The following is a 26,027-nucleotide window of genomic DNA, read 5'->3' on the forward strand; positions in this document are numbered from 1 at the left end:
GAAGCAGACAGTCCATACACACTCAATACACAGGCCAGTGGGGAAGGAAATGTGTGTATATGTGTACATAACAAATCACAAATGTCCTGTGATCTGGAGTTTTAAGTAGCACAGATAAGAAAGCATTTTTCTTGGTAAACTGAACTAAAATAATGACAAATAGTTAAGTGTTGTCTAGGCTAAATGTAAGTAATTCAGGGGTCTGGTTTTTAACAGAGCAAATTATTCATGAGAGTTTGATGAAGCAAAACTATTCATACAGCTTGAAACTATTCAAATATATTCATAGAATGAGACGATTCACATATATCTATTTACATATTTCCTATGATAAATTCAACTTTCTGTGTACTGTAAAAGGAAAGAGTTTAAAAAGCCTGAACTTAATTTTTTAATAAAATTCTTCAGATAATTATGGAGGGAAATATCATACAGAATTTCTTTTTTAAAATCACACAATTCTTTCATTTTTCAAGTCCAATGAAATGAAAGTAAAAATACCTATTACACTTTATCTCTCTTCCAAGTAACAGCTGACAAAGAAAACAGAATATTCACTAAGTAAATTTTGTTCAGTTCCAAATGAATATATGATGTCTAAGATGTTCAATCAACTGAAATAAATATAATTAATTTTAGATAAAACTGCAGAAAAATCAAGAAGTTCTATTCTTGTTTACAATAACTGATTCCTATTCACTTAGCAATGATTAACATCTTTTTTTCTTTTCCCAGAACAAATGCAATTATGAAGATAACATGTGGTACAGGTTTTTCAGTTCCAGGGCTGCATTATAAAATTTTATGTGAAAGTCTTTTATACATATTGATGACATATAAAACTGCTACATTTATTATTTTAAGTCAGTAACAGTTTAGTCACTAACAAGATTACAAAATAAATGAGTTGTTTTGTATCACCATAGAAACTATTCAATTCTTCACTGGCTCTGCTAAAGGTGAGGAAACTGTACCATGTTATGGGGTGGACATATTAAGAATTTAAGTTAGCATTGTGTTTTTAAATGGCAAAAGTGTGTAGAATAGAATCTAAAATTCATCTGAGGAAAAAAAAAAGATGTTAAGAGATTCCATCTTTACAGTGCTATCTACAAAATGGTATCTGTAAAATTATATAATTTGACCACGTCTTATAACTAGATCTTGTAACCTAAATAAAGAACTCTGCTTTCACTCTTTTTTTTTTCTTTGTCCTTCTCCAGTCGATATGACCAAGTCAAGCATCATTAAGGAGTGAGCATTGCCCATTGTCCCTTCTTTCATTTCATTCAACTGCTAAAGAAGTCAAATTGTTTCCTCCCCTTCACTCTAACAAGAATCCTGCACCTGATTTCTTCTCACAGTATTTTAAGAGGTCAACTGTTGAGTGCTAGAAGCAAGAGGACAAGAGAGTGAGAAAGTCTAAATAATCAAAATAGCAATAAAGTTGGACGAAAACAGGATGGGGGGTGAGAGGTATGTCTTGGTGGCAAGATGCTTGTACTGCTCTGGAGCAATGAACAAGTATGAGAAGAGAAGACAAATGGGAAATGATACAAAATATTGCTTTAATCTATAGAATGGGTCTGCTGTAATGGTCTCCAAATAATGCACATTAGGACTGGAACACCATTTAATCGCTTTAAATTGCTATTTTATATTTCTTTATGTATGAATTTAGGCACAAAGTTTGCCACTAGGGAGAGCTCATGATGGTTGCCTCTTCAATAATATTGGTGTAAATGTTCTCATATGTTTAAAACACATAAATATTATATTACATATAATACTCAATTACACCTCCTATTAAAACTGTCACTGTAGGGTTAAGCAAAGAGTCCATATTCACAATGTCCTACAATATCTGGGACCAGACGTATATAAATATTTAAGGAGAAACAAGTTTCAAAATGTATAGAGCCAGAAGTTAGTTTAGAAAATTCTTCTAAACATTGTATGTGTAAAATTCTAAGTGATAAACCAGTTTTCACCAATGTCAAATTAAATGAAGTCTTTTCTTAACAGAAATATATTCAAAACACAAGATATAAAATTTTAAATACATCATTCATATTGTTATCTTTTACAAAAATCACAGAATATATATCAAAATTATTCATTGTGAAGGGCACAAAACTGTAGTAATTCTTCTCAAGCAGTGTGTCTGTATATAAGATTACATATCACATACAAAACAAAAACAAAAACAAAAACAAAATGAAAAGCAAAAATAAAAAACAAAAACAAAAACAAAAAAACAAAAAACCCTAAACACCAGAAAAGACTGAATCATCTTTCTAGCTTCTCTAAAGAAAGTATTGTAAAGTGCTATTATGAGAAAGGCTTCAAAAAATGAAGAAAAGGAAAATCAGTTTCAATCAGTTTTGAACAAAACTACAACTAGTAATGAGACTGAATCAGTAATTTAAAAATCTCTGAACAAAGAAAAGCCTAGAACCAGAAGACTTCACTGGTGAATTCTACCAAACATTTAAAGAAAACTTAATGCCAATCCTCCTTCAAACTCTTCCAAAGCTTCAAAAGAAGGGAATACTTCCAAACTCATTTTATAAGACCATGCATTAGGAGCTGGTCTTATAAGACCTTGATACCAAAACCAGACAAGATGCTACAAGAAAACTATAGGCCAATATTCCTAATAAACACAGAATAAATAATCCTCCAAAGACTACTAGCAAACCAAATTCAATAGAACATGTAAAGGATTATACACCATGGCCAACTTAGATTTATCCCTGAGATGCTAGAAAGATTCACATGCACAAAGAAATTAATGTGATATGCTACAATGACAGAATTAGGGATGACCATGTCAATATATGTCAATATTTGACCACAAATGCTTCATCAAAAAGCAGATGACAAAATTCAACACTATTTTATGCTAAAAACTCACCAACAGACAAAACTTTAGGAACAGAGTGAAACTACCTCAGCATAATAAGGACCATATATGAAACCCACAGCTATCATCATATTCAGCAGTGAAAAACATTTCCTCTGAATCAGGGATACAACAGTATGCCTACTTTTTCTGTTTATATTCAATATAAAATTAGAAGTCCTAGCCAAAGCAATTAGGCAAGAAAAAAAAAAATAAAGGCATGCAAAGAAGAAGAAGTTGTAAAAGTATTTATGTTCACAGACGACATGATCTTATATGTAAAAAAACTTTAAGGGCCACATTAACAAAAACAAAAGCCTCTTAGAACTAATAAAAAATTCAGTAAAGTTGCAGGATTCAAAGTCAGCATACAAAAATCAGTTGCATTTATATACAGTAACAACAAACCATCCAAAAAGGAAATTAAGAAAACAAGATCATTTACAATAGCATCAAAAAGAATAAAATACTTATGAACAAAGTTAACCAAGGAGGTGGAAGAACTGTGTACTGAAAACTATAAAACATCGATGAAAAAAATTAAAGCAGCTAGAAATAAACAGAAAGATATCCCATGTTCATGGATTCTAAGATTTTGTACTGTCTTAATATCCACATTACCCAAAGTGATCTATAAATTAAACATGCAATCCCTACCAAAATATCAATGGCATTTTTTTTTTACCGAAATAGAAAAACAATCCCAAGATTTATATGGAACTATGAAGAAATTCAAATAGCCAAATTAATCATGAGAAAGAAGAATAAAGCTGGATATATCACAATTCCTGATTTCAAAATAATTTTCAAAGCTATAATAATTAAAACAGCATAGAAGACAGATATATAAACTAATGGAGAAGAATAGAGAGCTAAGAAATAAACTGATACATAAACGTTCAATTGATCTTTGACAAGGATGCCAAAAATACACAATGGAGAAAAGATAATCTCTTCAACAAATGGTACTAGAAAAACTAGATAACAACATGTAAAAGAATGAAATTGGATCCTAATCTTACGCCATATACAAAAATGAACCCAAAATGGACTGAAATGTAAGATCTGGAACTGTAAAACTCCTAGGGGAAAAAAAGAGAAAGAAAGAAAATAGTTTCATAGCATTCATCTTGGCAATGATTAATTGTATATGACACCAAAAGGACAAAAAAAGCAAAAAAGACAAGAGGCACTATGCCAAAATAAAAAGCTTCTACACAGCAAGGGAACAATTAATAGAGCAAAAAGGGAGCCTCCATGTTGTAAGAAAATATTTATAAGTCATATATAATATAACAGGTTAATATCCAAAATATGTAAGGAATACAGCCAACCTTACAGCAAACCAATTAAAAAATGGACAAAGGATTTCCATAGACATATCTCTAAGGCAACAGACATATCTCATATGGCTAACAGACATATGAAAAGATATTCAACATCACTAATCATCAGGGAACACAAATCAAAAGTACAGTAAGATATCATTTTATACTTGTTAGGATGAAAAACAGAGAAGATAACAAGTATTGGCAATAATGTAGAGAAAATGGAACTCTTGTACACTGCTGGTAGAAATGTAAAATGGCACAGCCACTGTGGAACACATTATGGAGGTTATTCAACTAAAAATAGAAATACTGTATGTTGCAGCAAACCTACATCTAGGTATTTATCCGTAATAATTAAAATCAGAATTTCAAATAGATATCTGCATTCCTGAGTCAGAGCAGCATTATCCACAATATCCAAGATGAAATAATCTAAATCTCCAAGGATGAATGGATAAAGAAAATGTGGCAAAACCCACCACGAAATATCATAAGCATTCATAAAATAATTCTGCCAAATGCAACAAAGATAAACCTTGAGTACATTATGCTAAATGAAGTAAGCCAATTACAGAATGATAAATACTGCGTAATCCCACTTATATGAGGTAGCTAATATAATTAAACACATAGACCCAGAGAATACAATGGTGACTGTGAGGGGCTGAGGATAAGGGAAAAATGGGAAGTTGTTATTCAATGGGTACAGTTTCAGTTATGCAAGATGGTTAAGTTCTGAATGTGCTGTACGACATTCTGCCTATACTACATTGCACCTTGAAAAATTTGTTAAGACGATAGATTTCAATTGGAACAGTTAAGATGATGGAGCAGCATGGAGACCCTGAGCTTGTCTCATCCCTGAAACACAGCTAGATCAGCACCAAACCATTGTGAACACCTAGGAAGTTGATCTAAGAATTAATACAACAATTGTATAACTCGAGCCACACAACTCAACAGGTACGTGGTGTGGAAAGGTGAACTGGGGGAAGAAAAGCTGTGAAGGGTAGGGAGCCATTTTCACAGGGAGAGGACACAGAGATAAAGATAAAGGGGAGAGGGCTGTGCATAGGGATTGTGCAAGAAAAGCATTCCTCCTGAAAGTGACTGGAAAGAGAAACAGTGAAAACACTCACAGGGGACTGAATAAGAAATGTCTTCCCCAAAACCACTGACAGGAAGAAAGGAGAGGGTTGCAAACCACGAGGTTTCTATAAACAGTGGAGCTCAGGGTCTGAAGTTTCAGACCTCGGTGCCTGGTGATGCTCTTGTGAGGAAGCAGGGCAAATCTCAAAGAGCAGGCAGCGGGATCTGAGGGGTTGGTGTGCCACACAGGGAGAAGTGGTTCCCCTGCTTGGAGTGCATTTGGTAGAGGCCATAGAACCTCCCTGTAGGCAAAGGTCCCAGCATCCCCTGGAGAGGAGTCATGTTTGCTAGTATTAGGACAAAGACACAAGAGTGTGGTGAAACTTGGCGCTGGCTGTGTAGTGTGACTGGCAATATTCTCTGAACCTCTGCTGCTGCATGATCACATGAATGTTTTCTTGGGCAAGCCAGGACCTGGCCATTGCTCAGGGAGACCCTCCCCCAGACAGTTGGCATGGATCCAGCCATGGAGGTCTCTGAAATGTGGGGTTTTGAAACACAACCCCATCTGAGATAAAATTCTGGAGGGAGGTGCCGCTTTGTAGGCAGACAGCTTGAACACAGGATAGAGGCAGGGAATGGACAGAGGCCTGAGACAAAGGAAGGGTGCTTGATCACAGGTGAGTGTGTGAAGTTCCTGTTCAGAGACTAAGGACCTGGGTGAAGCCATTTCCACTTCTCCCTTGCACACTCATTTTGCACAGGTACACTTATCCACCACAGTAATATAAGCAGTGCCACCTAATGGAGGTCAGAGCCAATTACATGAAGCCCCTCCCAAACACATCGACAGAAGACATAGCACAAGTCACTCCACCTGCTTAGTGTAGAGACTATAGAGTGCTTCAGAGTTTCAGTTCTATGGAAAAAGGGATACGGAAAAAGGGAAAAAAGCTCCTGTTTTTGCTTAAATTGTTTTATTCCTTCATTCTTTCTCTTTCTTAGATATAAAGAGAAAAATTTACTTTTTATTTTTAAAATTTTTATTCTACTGGATTTTATTCTATTTATTCTATTTTATTCTATCATTTTTTTAATTTTTAAATTTTTCTCAACTTTTTTCCATTCTTTTCTTTCTTTCCCTTTTTACTCTATTCTATAAAGCTGCTTTCAACAAGCAGACCAAAACATACCTAGGATCCAGCTTCATTTATTTTTTTGTGTTGTTTTTTTTAATTTTATTAATTCTTTTCTTCCTCCAAAATGACAAAATGAAGGAATTCACCACAAAAGAAAGAAAAGGAAGAAATGACAGCCAGGGACTTAATCAACACAGATGTAAGTAAGATGTGTGAACTAGAATTTAGAACCACGATAATAAGAATAATAGCTGGAGTTGAAAAAAAAAGCTTAGAAGAGAGCAGAGAACCCCTTTCTGTGGAGATAAAAGAAATAAATCTAGTCAGGCTGAAATTAAAAATGCCATAACTGAGATGCAATCTTAAATGGTGCCATGATGGCAAGGGTGGACAAAGCAGAGCAATGAATCAACAATACAGAAGATAAAATTATGGAAAATAATAAAACAGAAAAAGAAGGAATCAAAGGCAAAAGATAGTGATACAAGACTTAGTGAACTCAGTGACTTATTAAAAAAGGGTAACATTTCAATCATAGGAATACCAGAAAATGAAGAGCAAGAAAAAGGGTCATAAGGTCTGTATCAGCAAATTATAGCAGAAAACTTTCCTAATATGGGAAGGACACAGACATCAAAATCCAAGAAGCACAGAGAACTCTCTTTAGATTCAACAAAAAACGACCATCACCAAGGAATGAATTATGAAAGCAGCAAGGGAAAAAAAAAAGTCCTTAGCTTATAAGGGAAGACCGATCAGGTTTGCAACAGACCTATCCACAGAAACTTGGCAGGCCAGAAAGGAGTAGCAGTATATATTCAACGTGCTGAATTGGAAATATGCAGCTAAGAATTCTGTATCCAGCAGGTTGTCTTTCAAAATAGAAAAAGAGATAAAGGGTTTCCCAGATAAACAAAAACCTAAAGGAGTTCATGACCACAAAACCAGCCCTGCAAGAAATTTTAAGGGAGACTTTTTCAAAGGATAAAGGACAAAACAAAACAAAAAAGACAAAAAGCAACAAAGACTAGAAAGTACCAAAGACCATCAATAGAAACACCAACTCAACAGGCAACACAATGGCACTTAATTCAGATCTTTCAGTATTCACTCTAAATGTAAATAGACTAAACATTCCAATCAAAAGACACGAGACATTAGAATGGATAAGAAAACAAGACACATCTATATGTTGTTTATAAAAGACTCATTTTAGACCTAAAGACACCTTCAGATTAAAAGTAAGGGATGGAGAACCATCTATCATGCTAATGGTCACCAAAAGAAAGCTGTAGTAGCCATACTTATATAAAACTAGATTTTAAAACAAAGACTGTAACAAGACATGAAGAAGAACATTATATCATAATTAAGGGGTCTATCCACCAAGAAGATGGAACAATTGTAAATATTTATGCCCCCAATGTGAGGCAACCAAATATATAAATCAATCAATCACAAACATAAAGAAACTCATTGATAATAATACAACAGTAGGGGACTTCAACACCCCACTTCCAGCAATAGACAGATTAAGCAGAAAATGAACAAGGAAACAATGGTTTGAATGACACACTTTATGTGAGCAAATTATAGCAGAAAACTTACCTAATCTTGGGAAGGATTATCTGTTATATTTATCAGATATATTCAGAACATTTCATCCTAAAGTGGAATACACATTCTTAACAAGTGTACATGGAACATTCTCCAGAAAAGATCACATACTGGGTCACATATCAGCACTCAACAAGTACAAAAAGATCAAGATCATACCATGCATGTATTCAGATCACAACACTATGAAACTTGAAATCAACCACATGAAAACTGGGATGCAGCAAAGGAGATCTTAAGAGGGAAGTATGTAGCATTCCAGGCCTTCCTAAATAAGGAAGAAAGGTCTCAGATACATAACCTAACTTTATACCTTAAAGAACTGGAAAAAGAACAGCAAATAAATCCTAAAAACAGCAGAAGAAGGAAAATAGCTAAGATTAGAGCAGAAATCAATGATATCAAAAACAAACAAAAAAACAGTAAAATAGATCAACAAAACCAGGAGCTGGTTCTTTGAAAGAATTAACAAAAATCAATAACCCCTTAGCCAGATTTATTGTCAAAGAAAAAGCAAATGACCCAAATAAATAAAATCACAAATAAAATAGGAGAGATCACAACAAACACTGCAGAAATATAACAATAATAAGAATAAGAATAAACAATCGAATATTATGAGCAATTATATGCAACAAATTGGGCAATTTGGAAAAAACAGACAAATTTCTAGAAATATATCAACCACCAAAACCGAAACAGGAAGAAATAGAAAATTTGAACAGAACCATAACCAGTAAAGAAATTGAATCAGTAATCAAAAATCTCCCAACAAGTAAGAGTCGAGGACTAGATGGCTTTCCAGGGGAGTTCTGCCAAACATTTAAAGAAGAGTTAACACCTATTCTTTTGAAGTTTCTCCAAAAATAGAAATGGAAGGAAAACTTCTGAACTCATTCTACAAGGCCAGCAGTACCTGGATTCCAAAACCAGACAAAAACCCCAGGGAAAAGGAGAATTACAGACCAATTTTCCTGATGAACATGAATGCAAAATATCCTCAACAAGATACTAGCAAACTGGATCCAACAATACACTAAAAAAATTATCCACCACAATCAAGTGTAATTTATTCCTGAGATGCAGTGCTGGTTCAATATCTGCAAATCAATTAATGTGATAAATCACATTTATAAAAGAAAGCATAAGAACCACATGATCCTCTCAATAGAAGCAGAAAAGGCTTTTTACAAAATATACCATACCTTCTTCATAAAAACCTCAAGAAAGTAGGGACAGAAGGATCATACCTCAAGATCATTAAGGCCATATATAATAAAGACCCACCACTAATATCATCCTCATTGGGGAAAAACTGAAAACTTTCCCCCTAAGGTCAGCAACACTATAGGGTTGTTCATGCTCACCAACAGTTATTCAACACAGTGTGGGAAGCCCTAGCCTGAGCAATCAGACAACACAAAGAACTAAAGGCATCCAAATCAGCAAGGAGTAATTAAACTTTCATTCTTTTCAGATGACATGATACTCTATGTGGAAAAACCGAAAGACTCCACCAAAAAACTGCTAGAACTGATCCATGAATTCAGCAAAGTCACAGGATACAAAATCAATGCACAGAAATCAGTTTCATTTCTATATACCAATAATGAAGAAAGAGAAATCAAGGAATCAATCCCATTTATGAGTGCAACAAAAACCATAAGATATCCAGGAATAATAAACCAAACCAAAGGGGTGAAAAATCTATACGCTGAAAACTATAGAAAGCTTATGAAAGAACGTAAAGACGACACAAAAAAATGGAAAAACATTCCATGCTCATGGATTGGAAGAACAAATATTGTTAAAATGTCTATACTACCCAAAGAAATCTCATATTCAATTCAATCACATCAAAATAACACCAGCATTCTTCACAGAGCTGGAACAAAAAATTCCAAAATTTGTACGGAACTAGAAAAGACCTCAAATAGCCCAAGTAATGTTGAAAATGAAAACCAAAGCTGGAGGTATTACAATTCCAGACTTCAAGCTGTATTACAAAGCTGTGATCATCACAACAGTATGGTATTGGCACAAAAACAGACACACAAATCAACGGAATGGAATAGAGAAACGTACCCATAAACATATGGCCAACTAATCTTTAACAAAGCATGAAAAAATATCTAATGGAAAAAAGGCAGCCTCCTCAGCAAATGGTGTTTGGAAAACTGGACAGCAACATGCAGAAGAATGAACCTAGACCACTTTCATACACTAAACAGAAAAATAAACTCAAAAGGATGAAAGACCTAAATGTGAGACAGGAAGCCATCAAAATGCTGGAGTAGAAAACAGGTAACAACCTCTTTGACCTCAGTCACAGCAACTTCTTACTTGAGGTGTCTCCACAGGCAAGGGATACAAAATCAAAAATGAACTATTGGGACCTCATCAAGATAAAAAGTTTCTGAACAGCAAAGGAAACAATCAAGAAAACTAATAGGCAACTGATGGAATAGGAGAAGATATTTGCAAGTGACATATCAGATTAAGTGTTAATATCCAAAATCTATACAGAACTTATCAAACTCAATACCCAAAAAATAATCCAGTGAAGAAATAGATAAAAGACATGAATAGACACTTTTCCAGAGAAGACATCCAGATTGCTAACAGGTGTGTGTGTATGTGTAACATCACTCTCATCACATTTTGTATAATTTGTTTTATGTATCTCTCTCCTTGACTAAATTATTAGCTCCTTGGCCTGGGTGCCCTAATCAGTTGAGCATTCAGCTCTTGATTTGGCTCATGTCATGATCTAAGGATCATGGAATTGAGCCCCACTTTGGGCTCCGCATTAAACATGGGGCTTACTTAAGATTATCTCTCTCTCCTTCTGTCCCCTCCCCCACTCACCGTAATACAAAATAAAATACAATAAATAAATGGTTGTTGAAATGAACTCAAATTTCTTTCCTGCCCTTTATTCTATTTTGAGTTCGACCCATCTTGAACCATGATTCTTTTTCTCTACTAATTCTTCTAAGATTTTACTTTTACCAAGAATGGTAATAATGATAAAAACAAACATTTACTTTATGCTCATCTATATGTTATGTCTGTATGTGTTGAATTATTTATGCACATTATCTCTTTAAACATTTTTTTGTAATGTTTATTTTTTTTAGAGAGAGAGAGAGAGAGAGAGAGAGAATGGGGGGGGGCAGAGAGAGAGGTAGACACAGAATCTGAAGGAGGCTCCAGGCTCTGAGCTGTCAGCACAGAGCCCGACGTGGGGCTTGAACTCACAGACCACGAGAGCATGACCCGAACCAAAGTCAGATGCTCAAATGACTGAGCCACCCAGGCGCCCCATCTCTTTAAACATTTTTAACAAACCAATGAGGGGGCAATTTTTGTAGATGACTAGAGATACTAAGGACGAGGGAGATTATCCAACTAGTGACTGGGAGAGCTGAGATGGGGCCCAAGTCTACTTGCCTATACGCCCATTCTCTAATACCTCTTTGATAAGTATATCCCCTATAGCATCTATTTTCTGCATCTTTTTTTAATTTTTTTTTCAACGTTTTTTATTTATTTTTGGGACAGAGAGAGACAGAGCATGAACGGGGGAGGGGCAGAGAGAGAGGGAGACGCAGAATCGGAAACAGGCTCCAGGCTCCGAGCCATCAGCCCAGACAGAGCCTGACGCGGGGCTCGAACTCACGGACCGCGAGATCGTGACCTGGCTGAAGTCGGACGCTTAACCGACTGCGCCACCCAGGCGCCCTCTGCATCTTTATCTTAGCCATTGCTAAAGATTTTGTGTGTCACAATGTCAAGGGAGTAGCCCCTAGAAAGACTCCATCCTCAAGCTAAACAATTTGGGTGGGGAAGCATGGTTTAATTATCTAAACCAGGTTCTCCCACACTAGATTCACTATCAGAACGATTTGATATACTTTAAAAAATATATAGATTTTGGTACAGATTCTGATTCTGTTCTGCTGTGGGACCAAAGAATCTACAGTTTCAAAACTTCTCAGGAGATGCTAGACATCAACAAGACAGAATCACAGTGGATTTAAGTCACAAAGGCTGTTGCTGGCTTCTGCTCAAAGGAAGACAAATCTGTACACTTCAGGACCTCACTCCTGCTTCAGTAAAGAACATTAATTTCATTTTTATTCAGAGGTACATGCAGGCTATGTGGACCTAAAATGACTGCAATATGAGAGGAAGCTTCTAGAAGATAAACAACACAAAAATATCTAACTTTTGTAAATTTCCCTGAACTGTATGTCCAGTTGAGTACATTGCTAGTGCCCTCCCAGGGCCTTGGGAGACAGCTATACAAACATTTTAAGGTAATTTCCTCTCTGTAGCACATATTGAGGTTCTAAAAATGTTTCGTCTAGGGTGGAAAAATCCCATGGATTAAAAAATAAAGTTTGGAAAGTACTAAACTTTCTAGTTTGCTCTTCACAGTTATCAAGATAGTTACGGATCTTCCTGAAATACCATTCATGGTGTCTATAGTATTCCTTTTTCTTACCACTCCAGAAGAAAACTCTCAAGAAAATAGTGACATCAGTTTGGAATGTCTTATTCTTGATATATCATTATTTCTGGATCTATGTTTATACATTCTCTGCTTAATCAACCAATTTATAGTTTGTCAGGAATGAGATTTAAACTCATGGATTTATAACCCTCATTTTCCCGTGCTTGCTACTATCATTTGCCAAATCATTTAAAAAAATATTTTTGAAGGATTCTTTTTGTTTGTCCCACCAGCACCACCATCACCCAGGACAACATTCATTTAAGTTCAAAACAAGGAAATGTCAGAAGGCATTTCCCTACCATCTCCACTTGACAGATGAGACATAACTGATGGGATTACTTTTTATATGCAGGAGTACAGCAGGAAAGACAGATACAGAAGGTGCAATTTCTTCAACACATGCCACCTATTACTATAAAAATGTAAATAATGTGGTTTCAGACACTATAACTCAGAATTCAATTTGAGCAGTAACTCCTCTTAAATGTAATACTTTTGTAAATTCAGTAATGAGAAAAAATGGACTAGAGCTGTTCCTGACAATTCTGGGTGAAAATGCTCTAACCAGCTATGAACAGCATTGTAGCCTGGGTACTATAACCCTGTCTCATTCACAGACTCCTTGCACCAACCCCATATATCTCAGCCTCAGTAGCACAAAGGAAATCTTGATCTGCTTGAAGAAGTAAGACAGTTTTAATAAATCACCATCTTATAATAATAAACACAGGAAATCTCTGGAAAATTGAACATCTAGTGTTTTTTCTTTTTCTTTTTTTTTTTCCTACCCAATACCCTGTTTTGGCTGCACTACTAAAATGGTCTGACACCACACTTAAAAAACTTCTTAAGTCCAGAAGCCTTAAAACTAATTTGGTCTGGTGTATAACTTCCTGTACTTCCTTGTTTGGCATTGCCTTTGTGTTCTAAGGACTTTTGTGCTGCCCTGTATTGGATGGAACACACATGCTTCTTAAGAGTGACCAAATCAAGTAACATATGACCCCTACTCTTTTACTACAAATGCAGGCAGGACATTTTAATCAGAACCCATTAATGTGTATAAATATTAATTTTTAAATTACAAAACAAATCCAATCTACCCAATGGATTTGTGGGCTTTAGACTGGAAAACCAATGTTTCAGACAGAGAAACCAGTAATTTTATTTAATAACATTTCCCAGTTTCCTAAGATAAACTTAACAAATACACATTAGTTATTCTTTGTTCAGGTCAATGCCTTTGTGACCACGCTCCTGGTCTTCCCAAGTCAAAACAATCATGTTCCCAACATCACTCTGAAGTAGGGGCAAGAAGTCTCAAAGCTCCCAGTATATAATTTTCTTTCCATTCAACTGTGCTACCTCTCATAGATCATGCCTCTGGGTTTGATAATAACACTGTCAACATTGTTATTTTCCATACATGGAAGAAGTCACTTTTAAAATACTAAATTTAATTGTACTCATTCTATACTGACAAACAGAGCTTCCCTTCTTCTTTATATTTCTTTCTAGAGGGCACCTCTGCCCACAGTGGATAGCCACACTGATGAGAAGAGGGTAAGCCTGAGTTGTTTGAGGGAGATCATCTTGCTGGCAATAAGGGCTGTAGCAAAAAGGGTCTTACTACTCTGACAAGGAATTCCATCATTGTTAAAGTTGTATGATCATATACAATGATTTGGCCATCACATGGATCAGAAGATCTATTTTTTAGTCAACAGTACAGAACACAGAACTTTAAAAAGTTAGAGCGACCAATGGCCAACTGCTTAATGTGTTCTGGTTACCAAGTTCCATTTTATTGTAACTAATTTACAGATATTCACTTGATTTTAAAACCTCTAAGTTTTAATTGTTTTTAGTAATTACATTCTTATTAACTCTACAATTGCCTTATTATGTATTATCATGACTACTGTTAGTAAATATGCATTATTCAATTTTTAAGCTCAACAAAGAACTCAGTGAAGTTTTTAATAAACATAATAAAAGTAATGAATAGGACAATGAACAACTGGAAAATATACAAGGCATAAAAGGGATAAAAAAAATACTTTGCCAGGGGAGCCTGAGTGGCTCAGTTAAGCATCCAACTCTCGATTTTGGCTCAGGTCATGATCTCACGGTTCATGGGTTTGAGTCTCACATGAGGCTTTGTGCTGATGGTGTGAAGCCTGCTTGGGATGCTCTCTCTCCCCCCCTTTGCTGCTCCTTCCCCACTCATACTGTTTCTCTCTCTCAAAATAAATTAACATTTTAAAAAATACTTTGCCAACTCATACGTGAGTTAAAAGTCAGGTCTCAGATTTTCTATCATTCCTTAGAAAATGTATATGTCACTATATCTAGGCAATAGATATAATAATGTCACTAAAAGCTCGGGAAACCAGCAACCTGAAGGCTTGAGGGAAAATAACTATTTTGAGGTTACTAAGAAATACATTTCTTACTATACATTGTAAGCTGAATTCAAAATAAAATTCACTAGCCTTAACTAAGAGTAGTGTTATAATTTATAATGGGTCTCACATCCCAGCAGTGCATGAAGGTAGGAAGTTGTATTAGTTTTCTCAAATTATTGGCATGAACCAGCTTTCACATGTTAGTATTTCAAAAATTACTTAATTTATGCAGTTAAATAGGGAAACATGAATGTGAATACCTAAAACAATTAAAACCATAACATATCAACCTTTTCAATTACAGATGGATGTTGTCTAAAACCTTTATAAAATGTATACAATGAACAGCATTCTTCAAAGAATTTTTACATATTAATAATGAATGTCTAAAATTCATAGAAGTTGTAAAACATTCTCTTCTAAATTATAATTACGATCAGTGTATAATTTTATAAGTTATTTAACATAAATTAATTTGGGCAAAAATGTTTAAAGTAAATTAAAATTTGTTATAAAATATGCTTTCTATTGACAGGTATACAGTATGTGAAAATATAAATTTATGGTCCTTTATCAAATGTGGAAGAAGTGAAACACTAGCATACATATCTCAATGTGTATGTTTTCAAATATAAAACTTATTTATTGCTTAATGTGATTTTTTGAATGTAATATTAACTTCAGCATTCATATTTATCTAATTTCTCTATTACATATTTTTTTTACACCTGTAAAACTTTCAAAAAAATTAACCAGGTATTTTATTACTTATTTATTTATTTATTTGTTTAGCTTTTAGAGAGGGAGAGAGAGTACGGGCACTTGGGGGAAAGGCAGAGAGAGAGACGGAGAGAGAGAATTCAAGCAGGCTCCACAATGGCAGCACAGAGCCTGACCACTGGGCTTGAACCCACCAACTGTGAGATCATGACTTGAGCAGAAACCAAGAGTTGGATGCTCAAACGACTGAGCCACCCAGGCTCCCAACAGGCATTTTAGATCAGAATGTGTGTGTGTGTGTGTGTGTGCGTGCGCGTGTGTGTGCATACAAATTTGGATAAAGATACTTCGCTTTTCTTTTTAAAAATTAACTAGAAAGCATAATTCTTCATAAACATATTAACAAAATATGTATTTTACATCTATCTACTTAAAAATGAATGGTGTAATATTTTCATTTTCAATGCTCATTTTATAAGGATCATCAATTTTTCAAAGGAAATTTAGTTCATTGACATACTCTGCTTCTCTTAAAGTGGATTGCATTTAAGTGGCTTGGTCAGGAGACACACCAATGGAATGAGTCTACACTAAAATAAGATTGACAATGTTTATCAATAAACTGATCATCAGAGTATTGCAGAAAAGACCATTAATAAGTTAGGCTCACATCTTTCTTGTGCCAAAATGTACCCATATTCAGCTTTTATGCAATTATATGATGTGCAGACCTTTCAGCTGTCAATGTATATAGACAGTTCCACAAGACTAGATTTTAAGATTAACCAAATACAAAAAATTATTTTAATATAATCAAGCAGCTTTGAACAACTGTTCCTTTCTTTCAAAGGAAAACTTAGAAGAAAATACACTGAATGCAATACATTCAATATTAGTGAATAAAAAATGATAAAGTGTTTTAACATTTTGTTATAGTTCTTTTTATAAATCTACAAACAAAATAAAACCCAATTTGTTAGTCAACATGCAATTGATCCTATTAAGTGATCATAAAAGCAGTAAATTCTGAGAATAAATCTTTGAGCATAATTATAGTTTTTTGTCTCATGAGGAAAGACATCCAAATATATTGAATTATACCTTCAGCATGAAAAAAAGAAGAAAATCTGACCAGTAGAACTGGTGACATTATTGGTCTTAACTACAGGTTTACTTTTGCTTTGGATACAGTAATGAAAAACTCTATCTTAGCTGCAGAGTAAGTTGGTATTGAATGCTAAATAATATGAACAATGTTACCAACTCATATTTGTTCCAATTTTATTGCAAACTATTACCTTAAACCAGTTCAAAAAGAAAAAAAAAAACAGTAATGTCCACTATTATAACTAAAACACCAATTTTCATATTTCCATGTTTGTTTCTGAGACAAAAGGTGTTTTAAATTTTTGTGAATATGCTTTAGGCAATTTTCTTGCCTTATGTGAGAACCACAGTGATAATTTAAGTGTGAATACTTTTAAAACACTTAAAAATTTTTCACTTCAGGTTAGTCACTACTTAAAAACATAGCAAATGATTAAGCAAAACAAAAGAAAACAATACAAAACAAGTCTGTAAACCCTGCCCCCTCAAGGGGAGAAATATGAATTTACACCATCACTATTTGTAAAGCTATAGTAATACCTGCTGTTATACAAGCAACACTTGTAGAGGATATAAATCAAATTCACCACCGTTATGTAGAGAGATCCTAGTATAGTACTCAGAATACATTTGATTATTCTTACTCAAAAGGAAAAAATTTTAACTGCAAACCTAGAGAAACATCTTAATACAGTAACTTAAAATAATGCAGGATGTTTCCTCATAGCAAAGAGCAACAAAAATCTAATTGCAACTTTTCATTTCTAGAGTACATTGACATTTGCTTTTTATAAAAAGAAAAGAAAAGGACTTCCTACTCTCTACTCTCTCAAAAGGAGGCAGGCATTACCTAAACAGTTCAACACATTGAACTGAATCATGTGTACCTGCCAGGCATGCCAACTAGGTTACAAGAGACGATCTAGAAAGGTATTAGTCTAGAAATTACGACTCTGCTGAGCAGGTCTGGACATGGAAGGCAGGGCTTCTGGGTCTACAGAAATCATATCCTCCACAGTGAAGACAGCAATTCCTGCATTTGCGTGGGCTCACCACCTTCACATGGATGGTGGGGATTTTGGGGGTATGAAGGCAAACTGCAAACTCTAACTTTTACGTTTTGTTTTCTGGTGTTTTCTTTTTCCTTCCATCCCCATCTTTGAGCAGGATGTGATTCTCCCCTCCCGTGGCCTCATCTTTCATCTTGGTGCATGTTTAGAAATTGGGATACAGGAAAAAGCTGGCTTCGCTCCAGGGAAGAGGTGGTTCTGAAGGCAAAGGCCTAGGACTCCTGTTTCACCAGCTTCTACTTCATTTCTGTCTCTCTCCTTCATCTCTTAGGCTGTCTGAGCAAAAACCCTCTCCTTCAAATGCCAACCTGAATCCCATTTGAGGCACACAAATTTATAAAGGGGTTGGGTAAGATTGATGTCATTATTAGCAGCCCTGATAATGCTAAAATATCTTTGTTTTTGTTTTGTTTTTGTAATTTAGGAGCTTCAGAATGCAGAGACTTTTTTTTAAAATCAACTATATTTATTCTCTAGTTATTAGTGAGAAAGAGTGTGAAGCTAGATTAATTACTGTATCATTTTTAAAAACCTAAGTGTCAAAAATATAAAAACTGCTCCAATGAGATTTCTTCTCCCACTCCTCTAGTGCTCCTCTAGAAGGCCACTCTCCAATCAAGAGGTGACATCTTTGAAAATGGATGGCTTTTTAATTGCCTCAACTAATTATTAATGGAAAATTAATGCTGTAACATTTATAAGACTTGGTTATGAAAGGCACACCATTTTTGCCTGCCTCTTGCAACACTCCCCTTTGCAACTCTAAGCCACCATTTTAGATGTCTTAGGCTGCCATGCCATGAGGAAATTCAAAATACATTCAGAGAGACCACCTACAGAGGTTCTAAGAACACACAGAGAAAGAGGTGCCCAGCCAGGCCCCAAATGAGCCAGCAGCCAATCCCTGCTATTCCAGCTGGGACCACCATCTATGCAAAACCCCTAGCCAGAGCTGCCCAACTGAGCCATGTCAAAATTCTTGATCCATAGAAACCATAAGCAAAAACAAAGGCTGTTAAGGTTTCAGGAGGCTAAATTTGAGCATTTGTTATGCAGATAATCAAAAGGACCAGAATTCATTTTACTAGCTTTCAAGGACTAAGGCAATAGCAGATATGTGGATCTGTGAATACACTTGTGAACACACAGGTGTATACACATATGGGATATCTGGTACATGTTATACACTCAGTGGAAAATCGCTAGACTTATTGAAACAATCTGAAGAGGTTGTGGTTCATGCCATTAAATGCTGGGAAAAAATGAGCTAGAATATCTGATATGCTAGTTTTGTTTTGTTTTGTTTTTATTTTCTTGAAGAGCTAAGGTACTTTACCATGTGAATACAGCTTTCATAGCACAATCTTATCCCCATTTACTTTTTTCTTCCAAATTTTTAAATTCTAGTTAGTTAACATACAATGCAATATTGGTTTCTGGCATTGAATTCAGTGATTCATCAATTACATACAACATCCAGTGCTCACACTAACAAGTGCCCTCCTTAATACTCATCACCCATCTAGCCACATGCCGAAGAATGAAAGTGGACCACTTCCTTACACCAAAAATAAATTCAAAATGTGTGAAAGACCTAAATGTGAGACAGGAAACCATCAAAATCCTAGAGGAGAACACAGGCAGCAACCTCTTTGACCTTGGCTGCAGCAATTTCTTACTAGACACACCCCAAGAGACAAGGGAAACAAAAGCAAAAGTGAACTATTGGGACTTCATAAAAATATAAAAGCTTCTGCACAGCAAAGGAAACAATCGACAAAACTAAAAGGCGCCCATTTACTTATTTGTTATTTTTTAATGTTTATTTTTGAGACACACACACACACACACACACACACACACACACACACACACACACACACGGCATGAGTGGGGAAGGGGCAGAGAGAGAGGGAGACACAGTATCTGAAGCAGGCTCCAGGCTCTGAGCTGTCAGCACAGAGCCCGAAGCACAGCTCCGACTCACAGACCGCAAGATCATGACCTGAGCCAAAGTCGGGCACTTAACTGACTGAGCCACCCAGGCACCCCTACTTTTTTGTTAATTTTTCAAGAAAGGGAGCACAAGCTGGGGAGAGGGACAGAGGGAAAAGAGAGCATCTTATGCAGGCTCTATACTGAGTATGGAGCCCGACACGGGGCTTGATCCCACAGCCCTGGGATCATAACCTGAGCCAAAATCAAGAGCCAGACACTCAGCTGCCTGAACCAACCAGGTGCCCTCCCTTTTTAATGTTTATTTATTTGACAGAAAGAGACAGGAGCAGAGAGAGAGGGAGAGAGAATCCCAAGCAGGCTTTGTGCTGTCAGTGTGGAGCCCAACATGGGGCTCAATCCCACAAACCTTGAGATCATGATCTGAGCCAAAATCAAGAGGGAGATGCTTACCCCACTAAACCACCCAGGTAACCACCAAAGATTCACTTTTTTAACCTTTTTTTTTTTTAATTTTTGGAGAGAGAGTAAAAGGCACCCATTTACTTTTAATAACTATCAGAGCTCATTTACTGAAAACCTGCATGTCTATTTCTTCTGAGATCAACCATTGAACAAATATTAACCAATTATTATTTGACACATAAGAAATTCAGCATGCTCAAATAAGTTGAACAAGAAAAAAGAAAGAAAGCCTAATACAGTTAGAAGCTATTGTTAAAACAAACAAACAAACAAACAAAAAACGACCTTTAAACTTCCTTAATATAAACCTTTTTAAAAGGAAGTCGCATTAGTGTGTGTACCACAACTACAAATTCAGGAGCTAAGGAAAGGAAATGAAGACATCACCAATGACTAGTCTGATGATCCAAACTGGCAGGTGCTTGATGCTGACTGTGGTAACTGACCAGACACATCTCTACTATAGAAATGACATGTGGAAAGCCTCAAAGTACCAAGAAGGACAGCAGTTAAGGACAAGTCAGTTAATCTTAGCGTGTAGTAGCGGCAAAGAGTATCTTAAAAAGAGAGTGAGCACACTCAGGCCACCTCCACTGAAGAGAGTTAAATGTTCCTCCTTTAGTTCACCCTCCCCCACCTATCTGGGTACTGGGACTTCTGTAATCATGAAATGGAACTGCTGTCTTGGTAAATTTATCCTCCATTTTCTGCGGAGACAGCAGAGGCCAAATCATGGGAGGTATAACGGATGGGACTTGCTTGCACTGCAACACTTCCCAGATGATGAAATTAACCTGTCAGTTAACTGTGCCTCATAAGCAAAATACTTGGGGGGGGGGGGTGTGCGCATGTACTCTCTCAACCTCTGAGTGTCTCCCTCTCTCTCTCTCTCTGACACACACACACACACACTCACTCACTCTTCATCTATGCTAAAATACCCTCTTCCAAGCTTCTTCTCCACACACCCATCCTTTCAACAAGGGCAGAGCAAGGAAGAGAAGCAGAACACTCAGAAGCAGAAGCTACAGCGTCCTGCATCTCACCAACATAAATCTGAACCTGAAACTTCAATCCAGTAACTGTCTTCATTACTAATAAAGAATTCCATCATACACTAAAAGGAGGGCAGGGGAAAGTTTACGCATTCCTTGTTGCTCACATTGCGCTTAGGTCATATTTATAAGTGTTTAATGAATTTGTAAGTAATTGTTACAGTATTTTGAGGATTTTTTCCTACTTTTACAGAGAAAATCTCTGTCCATGTCATGACTTGGCACCCACCCTTTCCAACTGTTAAAAAATGAATTTGAAAGGGAGCATTTGCTGATACGTTGCGTATGATCTACATAAACATACGGTGTTGTGGACGTTCAATGTATTCTTATTTTTCCGTAAGTGATGTTCACTTTCATCACTCATGTGAATGAAAACATTTAAAACCAAATAGCTAAATAAGATGAATATAAAACACTAGTTTATTTTGAAATTATTGCCTTTATCATGATTTAAATAACTTACTACTAAGAGCCACATTCCAAAGTTGCAGTAAGCCTATCTATTTTTATAAACATGTTTTCTTTCTTCATTCCATAGAAGTGAGGGGCTATCTGGATTCTTTTCAAATGTTCTTATATTATATGTCACTCTAAGGAAGTCTTTTTTTCCAGATAAGTTGTAAAGAACATGTTGTGTTTTGTGTTTTTTTTTTTTCTTTTAATGGCAGGTATTTTATCATCTCTGGCCATTTAGATGATAGGTGTGGGATCCTGTTTTATATGGCACCCTGCTACTGTGGAACTTTTCTTTTAGCTGCCTTAGAAAGCCGTTGCCAAACACAACAGTGGGCGGCAACTGTAAAAACGCTTTAAAACGCTAAAAAAAGAATAAGTGAACAAGCAGCAATCTAAACATAAACTAGACGACTATTCCCATGACCTATATTTAAGAAAAAGAAAAAGAAAATGCAGAGAATTAATAGAACACCGATTTAGAGCCACACTCCCAGTCTTTAGAAGTACAAATCACTTCACACAAATACCTGTAAGCAGTTGCACTAAAACTGTTCTGTCACATCTCAGATGTTATTTTAAGTTAGAGGAGTCTAATGTCATGACAGTTTCTTCAAAAGTCAGTGGTTACAAGATAAAATGTCCAAAGAGAAATTAGCATTATGAATTCGTTCTGATTTCCAGCTTTTCATTAGCATGACAGTGCAATGCAATCGGCAGAATTATATGATAAGACAATCACCCACTACAACAATAAAAACTGCTCTGCACAGGCCATCTCAGTGAAATCTAAAACACAAGCACAACTATGGAAAATCGAATTGAAAAAATTGGATATTCTCGCAATCGCCCTTTGAAAAGACCTCGGTAGTTTGATAGGTCATCTAGAAAATGACTGGCATAACTTTGGAAGATTCAATCCAATAGTTTATTTGATTCAGACATGCTTCTTTTTTACAGATGTTTAACAATTTGAAACACTTTGTCATGCACGTGCCCACATGAGAATTAAAAGTGAAAAACGCAGAACATATATTTAGTATTTGAATAAGTATCTTCAATTATTCAGATCGGACCTGTCCGCTGCAGTATTTAAACACATACTTTCATCTCTAAGAAAAAGTCTTTTTATCAAAAAGAAGGAAGTTAACTGTGTGGAGTCCAGGGGTCAGTCAATGCATCTGTTAGGCAATCACTCAGGTAAGCCTGCTGAGAACTGGTCAGAGCCAGGTGCTCTGGACTCTGGGCACTCATATGCAGGAATCCACTCATGGCCCTTACTGCCCTAAATGCTCCCATGCTATTGGCAGCATTGCTGGGATTTCCAAGGTCCAAAGAGGTGAAGTCACTTACTCAAGCTCAAGGCAGAATGCGGACATCAACACAGTCCCAGAGGTACTTCGGCCTCACCACAGCTGTCCTCAAGAGCCACAATGGGAATTTCATCATTTATTCAATAATAAAATACTTTGAGCCTAGGAAGTGTTCATTCAATCTCAATAGGTTAAGTCATGAATTTACCAAGCCTAGAATAAATCATCTTATTTTATGGCCCCATCACACATCTACTTACATTATGAGACCAAAAAGCAGTTTTTCATTACTGCATACAGAGGGACAGCCTTCCCTTTTGCTCTGACCATCTTTTCTCTAAGCTGGCTAAACAAGAAGCATGGTCCTGTAGAAGTGGTCTAGCCTCATTTTTCTAAATGTCACTTAGATTAGTTTCAAGAGTAATCTATCAAACAATTTCCAGAGTTGTGTAATAATAGGATGTGACAATTGGTGACAATTTGCATCACTTCAGTAAAGAAGAGTATTTTGTAAGCAGCCTTACAAAATCATTGGAAAATAAAAATATCTTGAAGTGAAACATTATCTTAGTAAATTTTCTGAAGTAAAATATCTTAGTAAAATATTATATCTGAAATACTACTGTGATTGGTCATCAATTAATATTCACAAGAACTCTTCTTTTTTCTGACATTACCCTGAAGTTATACCTTTCTAGTTTTTATTCAACAGTCATCAAATTTGTGAAATGAACACTAACTGAATCAAACAGAGGCAATTTCATGAAGACTTAAATATGATACAAGGGGCTCACATTCCCTTAAAATTAATGACAGCTCATAAAATAATGGTGAGCAATTTTACAAATGGCATTGTCAAGGAAATAGGTCTAGTCTCCTAAAGCTCTCTGTGCCTTCCTAAGGAAATTACCTGTGGTCTTCATTACATAGAACCAAATACATGAACAAAAGACTCAGCCATCCATACCAAAAAATTCAAAGTGACATGTTATTATTATTTCAGGCTGATTGATTCTTTATTCATTTCACAATAACTACTTACTAGGCACTAAGCAGTGGGGGAAGAGTGACAGACAAGGTCACTACCTCTGTAACTCTTACAGTCTAGGAAGCAGATAATTAAAAAATGTTTGCCGAAATGAGCTATTAACATAAAGCAGGATGGTCAGTAGGGAGTTTGATTTCAACCCAAGTGAGTCTGAGGTAATGACTGCACATCTAGATGAAGTTTATCAGAGAAGGCAGGACCAAAAGTACAGATCTGTTATCCTTTTATTTATTTTTTAATGTTCGTTTATTTTTGAGAGAGAGACAGAGCATGAGCAGGGCAGGGGCAGGGAGAGAGGGAGACACAGAATCTGGAGCAGGCTTCAGGCTCTGAACTGTCAGCACAGAGACTGAAGCGGGGCTCTAACACAGGAAAGGTGAAATCATGACCTGAGCAGAAGATGGATGCTCAAATGATGGAGCCACCCAGGCACCCCTAGATTTGTCACCCTTTTAAAGTGACTGTTAATGTTGGAAGGACAGGCCAAAGAAGAGAGCACAGGCAAGGAAATTACTGAAGGCAGAATGTTAAGGGAACTTTAAACTTATATGATGTCAAGGATGACAGAAAAAGAGCAGTTGGGCAAGTAACTGAATGAGGATTACAGAGAATAACAACCAAGGGAATGAGATGAGAAGATAATCAGTGAACTTAAGTGCCAGGGAGAGATTGAAGGATCCCAGGAATGAGCACAGGTATTAGATAGGAAAGGGAGAGGGAATGGTTTAATGGCTACTAATCATGTTTCAAAGACCAGAGCCAAATCTCAGAAGGGATGATTGTTGCCACATGACTGTCAAATCTGGGTAGGCTTTATCTTAAGAGAAGATTGAGATGGCTCCCTTTGTCTTGCTATGATAGATAGATTTCTCTAGCAAATTTAAGTGCTAAAAAAAAAAAAAGTGACGAGTATGTAATTTCTTTTTTTCTTTTTTTAACGTTTATTTTATTTTTGAGACAGAGAGAGACAGAGCATGAACGGGGGAGGGGCAGAGAGAGAGGGAGACACAGAATCAGAAACAGGCTCCGGGCTCTGAGCCATCAGCCCAGAGCCCGACGCGGGGCTCGAACTCACAGACCGTGAGATCGTGACCTGGGCTGAAGTCGGACGCTTAACCAACCGAGCCACCCAGGCGCCCGAGTATGTAATTTCTAATAGGAGATTTTATTTTTAAGGTATCAGGCAACTCATCAATACTTCATTCTAAGAGATAAGAAAGTGAAAGCACCTAAAGATATTCAGATAATTTATGAAGTCAGTAAGTAGTTAATGGACATCAGGCTCCTAAATTGCTATTTAAGAGCCTTATCTACTCATCATATTGGACCATTATACTCAGGTAGGCTTGGGATGGAGTTCCCAGTAACTTTTTAGGACTTAATGGATAGAAGATGTTTCATCAGAGGGATTTTTCCTTAATCGTGTCTCAGTGCATGGGCTAATATTTTGGGAAAAAAAAAACATAGTAAATTAGTAATTATATCAGGTTAATATTACAATTTACAGTATTTGCTAACTCTTGGCAAAGTTGAATTAAAGATTCAATTAAGGAATTATGGATTTACATACCTGTGGTACCCATCTGGAGGACACAAAGCTGGTCACTTCTATTACAGACAAGCCAGTTTGGGAAAGTTGATTGATAAATTCAATTTTTATGTCTGTAGGAACTATAACCTATGAAAGCATTAAAAATTATTTTATAAGTAATTTGCATAGTGTCTCTTGAAGCATAAATAGAAAATTACTTCCTAACAGAAGCAAATCATATTTAAGATGCATAAATTCAAGTAGCAATTGAGGACAAACACAATCATATAATATA

At 36.0% G+C, this 26,027-nt stretch overlaps 1 protein-coding gene across 2 annotated transcripts in view; it reads right to left on the reverse strand.

Annotated features, from left to right (window-relative positions):
* Positions 1-26,027, reverse strand: part of HMGCLL1 (3-hydroxymethyl-3-methylglutaryl-CoA lyase like 1) — a 192,365-nt gene that overhangs the window by 120,795 nt on the left and 45,543 nt on the right. For both annotated transcript variants that reach the window (XM_007095540.3, XM_042986585.1), the window contains exon 3: positions 25,772-25,879. In XM_007095540.3, coding sequence (XP_007095602.1) covers positions 25,772-25,879 — 108 coding nt within the window. The remainder of the gene's footprint in view (positions 1-25,771; positions 25,880-26,027) is intronic.

This window comes from Panthera tigris, chromosome B2 (genome assembly GCF_018350195.1).
Source record: "Panthera tigris isolate Pti1 chromosome B2, P.tigris_Pti1_mat1.1, whole genome shotgun sequence".
Lineage (NCBI taxonomy): Eukaryota > Metazoa > Chordata > Mammalia > Carnivora > Felidae > Panthera > Panthera tigris.